The 7,269-nt window shown below is 42.9% G+C and overlaps 1 protein-coding gene across 3 annotated transcripts in view; it reads right to left on the reverse strand.

Annotated features, from left to right (window-relative positions):
• The window catches only part of LOC121369405 (ras-like GTP-binding protein rhoA), a 20,614-nt gene continuing 13,345 nt past the window's right edge, over positions 1–7,269 (reverse strand). For all 3 annotated transcript variants that reach the window (XM_041494490.1, XM_041494489.1, XM_041494491.1), the window contains one exon: positions 1–1,192. In XM_041494490.1, the coding sequence (XP_041350424.1) occupies positions 773–1,192 (420 nt within the window). In that variant the 3' untranslated portion in view covers positions 1–772. The remainder of the gene's footprint in view (positions 1,193–7,269) is intronic.

Raw genomic sequence — 7,269 nt, forward strand, 5'->3', positions numbered from 1 at the left:
CAGAATACGATTTTTATGTCAACTCGTGATGTATGAAAACCATATTTTCACTCATTGCTTCGCAATTCGTGAAATATGGTTTTCACACATCACGAGTTGACATAAAAATCGTATTCGAAAAAAAACATGGAATAGCCTCTTTATTTCACAGTGTAACTGAGACACTACAGTAAGGAACACTTTAATATACTTTAATACATTTAACTGATATCCTACAGTAACGAACACGTTAATCGATTTAACTGAGACACTACAGTAAGGAACACTTTAATACACTTTAATACATTTAACTGACATCCTACAGTAACGAACACGTTAATCGATTTAACTGAGACACTACAGTAAGGAACACTTTAATACACTTTAATACATTTAACTGACATACTACAGTAACGAACACGTTAATCGATTTAACTGAGACACTACAGTAAGGAACACTTTAATACACTTTAATACATTTAACTGACATACTACAGTAACGAACAGTCTAATCAATGTAACTGAGATAATTTAACTGAGACACTACAGTAAGGAAGACTTTAATCAATTTAACTGAGACACTACAGTAAGAAACACTTTAATACACTTTAATACATTTAACTGACATCCTACAGTAACGAACAGTCTAATCAATGTAACAGATAATTCAACTGAGACACTACAGTAAGGAAGACTTTAATCAATTTAACTGAGACGCTACAGTAAGGAAGTCTTTAATCAATTTAACTGAGACACTACAGTAAGGAACACTTTAATCAATTTAATTGAGACACTACAGTAAGGAACACTTTCTCGTCGTCGACTTTTTCGTCCCCTGCAGGCGAATCGCCTGTTTGAAGACTTCCTTCACCCCATTACTGTCCTTGGCGGAACACTCCAGGTACACGAGCGCCCCTATCCTGTCTTTCATGTTCCTCCCCTGTTCTGGTCGCAATACCACCTGCTTCCTGCTGGAGAGACGTTGAATTGTTCTGGGGTCATTTCTCGTGTCAGCCTTCGTCCCGACAAGCATTATGGGACACATGGGGCAATACTGACGTACTTCCGGGTACCATCTATCCAGGATGTTACTGAGGCTTCTTGCATTGTCAATGGCGAAACACATAATGATGACGTCAACGTTGGGGTAGGACACAGACCGCAGTTTGTCGTAATCCTCGTGACCGGAAGTGTCTCTCAGCTCCACAAATATCTACAAAGCACACACAGCCGTGTAAAACGAGTAGGTTTCACAATATTTCCAATGCTTCATTTTGAAAACATTTATAAGACATCTCATTTGTTTCTGTTATAATAGTGTTGTCTAACGGAGCCCTATTAAAGACTAAATTACATCCTCGTGTCTAGTTTATCAATGTACATTATAATATAAAACTAGAAGATGTTTTCGACTAACAGAGCCCTATTAAAGACTAAATTACATCCTCGTGTCTAGTTTATCAATGTACATTATAATATAAAACTAGAAGATGTTTTCGACTAACAGAGCCCTATTAAAGACTAAATTACATCCTCGTGTCTAGTTTATCAATGTACATTATAATATAAAACTAGAAGATGTTTTCGACTAACAGAGCCCTATTAAAGACTAAATTACATCCTCATGTCTAGTTTATCAATGTACATTATAATATAAAACTAGAAGATGTTTTCGACTAACAGAGCCCTATTAAAGACTAAATTACATCCTCGTGTCTAGTTTATCAGTGTACACAATATAAAACTAGAAGATGTTTTCGACTAACAGAGCCCTATTAAAGACTAAATTTCATCCTTGTGTCTAGTTTATCAGTGTATACAATATAAAACTAGAAGATGTTTTCGACTAACAGAGCCCTATTAAAGACTAAATTACATCCTCGTGTCTTGTTTATCAGTGTACATAATATAAAACTAGAAGATGTTTTCGACTAACAGAGCCCTATTAAAGACTAAATTACATCCTCGTGTCTAGTTTATCAGTGTATATAATATAAAACTAGAAGATGTTTTCGACTACCAGAGCCCTATTAAAACTACATTCCCTGGAATATTTTTATTATTTAAGCATATAGAACAGAAAATCCAATTACGTTTGGTGCAGATATGACGCCGCACTCCGCACTGGTTTCACTACGCTGGCTTATGCAGGTCAAAAACAAAGCCAGTATTTTGAAAGTGGGACACTTTTGACGGGCTCGTACCGATTTCGGTTTTCATTGGCTTATCACAAGTATAGAATTCCCGAACAAGAGATCATGTGAGATTTCGCAATTTTTGAACATATTTAACTGTCTTGATTGAGGGGTCGTCTCATATCTCCAAAACATATTTATATCCATAGAGGTATGGTACAACGCCTTTCCAGGGGTCGGTGAGTGGGGGATTTGCCTTGAAATTTTGACAGTGGCTAACTGTTGGTATACGTGTTACATGTAAGGGGGTGTTACTAATTACGTAACGCTCTAGGGGTAGAGGAAGAGGGTACTGTGTTCTATTTACGTAACATTTTTCAAGACTATATGTTATTTTTATTCATTACTTAGACCTAAAAAAGTTTTTTTTTGGAAATGCGCGGTCAGTCTAGGATCGATCCCCATCGGCGGGTATACAAAAAGACCATGGTATGTGATATCTTGTCTGTGGGATGGTACATATAAACGATCCATTGCTAAGAAAAAATGTAGCGGGTTTCCAAGGCGGGTGTGCAGGGATTTCAGCGGGGTTGGGGTTATAGATTGTGTTGAGCGAAGTTTATATGCGGCCATGCTCCCCCAGAAAATACATTTCAATTTTTTTTAAGCTTGGGCAAGTAAGGGTTTCGACCTCCAATACCCTCCCCCTGCACATGCACCCGATTCCTCTCTAAGATTATATGTCAAAATTACCAAATGTTAGACATCCAAAAGCAGATGGAAGGAAGGATAGGATATGTTTTATTTAACGACGCACTCAACACATTTTATTTACGGTTGCATGGGGTCGGATGATTATTAAATCAATATGCTTTATCTTTGATGTCGTTAAACATCCCCCCCCCCCCCCCCCCCAACACACACACCAACTTTACCCTTTCCAAACGAAATCATATTTATTTGAATTTGTCGATTTTAACACGTAAAATTAAGAAGTGAGAACGTTCATTGTCTACTTTAGTATATTTTATTTTAAAAATATATGCATGATTAATGTGTTACTAGAATACAAACTAAACTTTGAAAGTTCTACTAACACTTTATAAAATATCAATTCTGAAATAGGAAGGTACGACTGTCGATAATACGTTGTCAAGATCAAACCGGTTTTAAGTAAAGACTCTAGTACCGTATCCTCAACCGAACGTTCTTCGTACAGCGCAAGATTTCTCTTTTAATTTTTTGAGACGAATCCTACAATTTGAAATCGGCAAACGCACGTGTTAACTGAAACTGACAACAGGCTGTCGTTTGTGCTTTGCCAAGCTATGGCGGCACAGGCGACGAATCAAGCGTATACGTTTGACGATATCCGTCCATAGCGAACACACACGACTCTTTTAAAAGTGCATTTGAGCTTGTATTTCACATTTGTACATGATGTTATAATATGGTAACCAGAGAATGTAACTTTAAAGACTAAATTACATCCTCGTGTCTAGTTTATCAGTGTACATAATATAAAACTAGAAGATGTTTTCGACTAACAGAGCCCTATTAAAGACTAAATTACATCCTCGTGTCTAGTTTATCAGTGTACATAATATAAAACTAGAAGATGTTTTCGACTAATAGAGCCCTATTAAAGACTAAATTACATCCTCGTGTCTAGTTTATCAGTGTACATAATATAAAACTAGAAAATGTTTTCGACTAACAGAGCCCTATTAAAGACTAAATTACATCCTCGTGTCTAGTTTATCAGTGTACATTATAATATAAAACTAGAAGATGTTTTCGACTAACAGAGCCCTATTAAAGACTAAATTACATCCCCTCGTCTAGTTTATCAGTGTACACAATATAAAACTATTGTCCGCTGTCACGAGTTTTGCAACTGTCCAGACTACCAACTATTGTCCGAACAAAATTGTTAACAACTACGAAAAGTTACTCTCCTACCTTTAATTGCCGTTAGATTTCCTCCAAAGTTTGTCCAGACAGAAATCTTGAAAAAACCCATTACAATGACACAGATTCCACATACCAGATAACTATGTCACCTATATCGACTTCGCTGAGAGTGCATAGGGCAAAAAGTATGTAATTTTGTGCCAGCTGCCATTTTGAATTTTTTTGGAATATTTTTCAAGAGGGGTGAAAGGATAGGACTTAATCTAACAACGTCATAACATGTTATGATATAAAAGCAAACGTGATGACGTCATATTATTTATTAATTTTTTTTATTATTATTATTATTATTTTAATGATACCACTAGAGATCATTGATTTCATATTAATTGTGTCACATACTTTGGAGGCTTTCACCCTTCTTCAAGAGTATTCCATAAACAAGCAACATGGCAGACGGCAGAAAACTGCATGTATTTTTTCCTGTGCAATCTCAGCAAAGCTGTCGTCTTCGAGTTCTGCGACTGTCCAGACTACCAACTGTCCGCTGTCACGAGTTCTGCGACTGTCCAGACTACCAACTTTCCGCTGTCTCGAGTTCTACGACTGTCCAGACTACCAACTGTCCGCTGTCACGAGTTCTGCGACTGTCCAGACTACCAACTGTCCGCTGTCACGAGTTCTGCGACTGTCCAGACTACCAACTTTCCGCTGTCACGAGTTCTGCGACTGTCCAGACTACCAACTTTCCGCTGTCACGAGTTCTGCGACTGTCCAGACTACCAACTGTCACGAGTTCTGCGACTGTCCAGACTACCAACTGTCACGAGTTCTGCGACTGTCCAGACTACCAACTTTCCGCTGTCTCGAGTTCTGCGACTGTCCAGACTACCAACTGTCCGCTGTCTCGAGTTCTGCGACTGTCCAGACTACCAACTGTCCGCTGTCACGAGTTCTGCGACTGTCCAGACTACCAACTGTCCGCTGTCACGAGTTCTGCAACTGTCCAGACTACCAACTGTCCAGACTACCAACTGTCCGCTGTCACGAGTTCTGCGACTGTCCAGACTACCAACTGTCCGCTGTCACGAGTTCTGCGACTGTCCAGACTACCAACTGTCCGCTGTCTCGAGTTCTGCGACTGTCCAGACTACCAACTGTCCGCTGTCACGAGTTCTGCAACTGTCCAGACTACCAACTTTCCGCTGTCTCGAGCTCTACGACTGTCCAGACTACCAACTGTCCGCTGTCTCGAGTTCTGCGACTGTCCAGACTACCAACTGTCCGCTGTCACGAGTTCTGCAACTGTCCAGACTACCAACTTTCCGCTGTCTCGAGCTCTACGACTGTCCAGGCTACCAACTGTCCGCTGTCACGAGTTCTGCGACTGTCCAGACTACCAACTGTCACGAGTTCTGCGACTGTCCAGACTACCAACTGTCACGAGTTCTGCAACTGTCCAGACTACCAACTTTCCGCTGTCTGCGACTGTCCAGACTGGGAAGACTGTCCAGACTCTGCGACTGTCCAGACTACCAACTGTCCGCTGTCTCGAGTTCTGCGACTGTCCAGACTACCAACTGTCCGCTGTCACGAGTTCTGCAACTGTCCAGACTACCAACTTTCCGCTGTCTCGAGTTCTGCGACTGTCCAGACTACCAACTGTCCGCTGTCACGAGTTCTGCGACTGTCCAGACTACCAACTGTCCGCTGTCACGAGTTCTGCGACTGTCCAGACTACCAACTTTCCGCTGTCTCGAGTTCTGCGACTGTCCAGACTACCAACTGTCTATTGTCTCGAGTTCTGCGACTGTCCAGACTACCAACTTTCCGCTGTCACGAGTTCTGCGACTGTCCAGACTACCAACTGTCCGCTGTCACGAGTTCTGCGACTGTCCAGACTACCAACTGTCACGAGTTCTGCGACTGTCCAGACTACCAACTGTCCGCTGTCACGAGTTCTGCAACTGTCCAGACTACCAACTTTCTGTCCGAGTTCTGCGACTGTCCAGACTACCAACTAGTTCTGCGACTGTCCAGACTACTGGGACTGTCCAGACTACCAACTGTCCGCTGTCACGAGTTCTGCGACTGTCCAGACTACCAACTTTCCGCTGTCACGAGTTCTGCGACTGTCCAGACTACCAACTGTCCGCTGTCTCGAGTTCTGCGACTGTCCAGACTACCAACTATCTATTGTCTCGAGTTCTGCGACTGTCCAGACTACCAACTGTCCGCTGTCACGAGTTCTGCAACTGTCCAGACTACCAACTTTCTGCTGTCTCGAGTTCTGCGACTGTCCAGACTACCAACTGTCCGCTGTCACGAGTTCTGCGACTGTCCAGACTACCAACTTTCCGCTGTCACGAGTTCTGCGACTGTCCAGACTACCAACTGTCACGAGTTCTGCGACTGTCCAGACTACCAACTTTCCGCTGTCTCGAGTTCTGCGACTGTCCAGACTACCAACTGTCCGCTGTCACGAGTTCTGCGACTGTCCAGACTACCAACTTTCCGCTGTCACGAGTTCTGCGACTGTCCAGACTACCAACTGTCCGCTGTCTCGAGTTCTGCGACTGTCCAGACTACCAACTTTCTGCTGTCACGAGTTCTGCGACTGTCCAGGCTACCAACTGTCACGAGTTCTGCGACTGTCCAGACTACCAACTGTCCGCTGTCACGAGTTCTGCGACTGTCCAGACTACCAACTTTCCGCTGTCACGAGTTCTGCGAGTTCTGCGACTGTCCAGACTACCAACTTTCCGCTCTTCTGCTGTCACGAGTTCTGCGACTGTCCAGACTACCAACTGTCCGCTGTCACGAGTTCTGCGACTGTCCAGACTACCAACTTTCCGCTGTCACGAGTTCTGCGACTGTCCAGACTACCAACTTTCCGCTGTCACGAGTTCTGCGACTGTCCAGACTACCAACTTTCCGCTGTCACGAGTTCTGCGACTGTCCAGACTACCAACTGTCACGAGTTCTGCAACTGTCCAGACTACCAACTTTCCGCTGTCACGAGTTCTAGTCCAGACTACCAACTTTCCGCTGTCTAGAGTTCTGCGACTGTCCAGACTACCAACTGTCCGCTGTCTCGAGTTCTACGACTGTCCAGACTAACAACTTACCGCTGTCACCAGTTCTGCGACTGTCCAGAATACCAACTGTCTGCTGTCTCGAGTTCTGCGACTGTCCAGACTACCAACTGTCCGCTGTCACGAGTTCTGCGACTGTCCAGACT

Source organism: Gigantopelta aegis, chromosome 3, assembly GCF_016097555.1.
Source record: "Gigantopelta aegis isolate Gae_Host chromosome 3, Gae_host_genome, whole genome shotgun sequence".
In the NCBI taxonomy this organism is placed as follows: domain Eukaryota; kingdom Metazoa; phylum Mollusca; class Gastropoda; order Neomphalida; family Peltospiridae; genus Gigantopelta; species Gigantopelta aegis.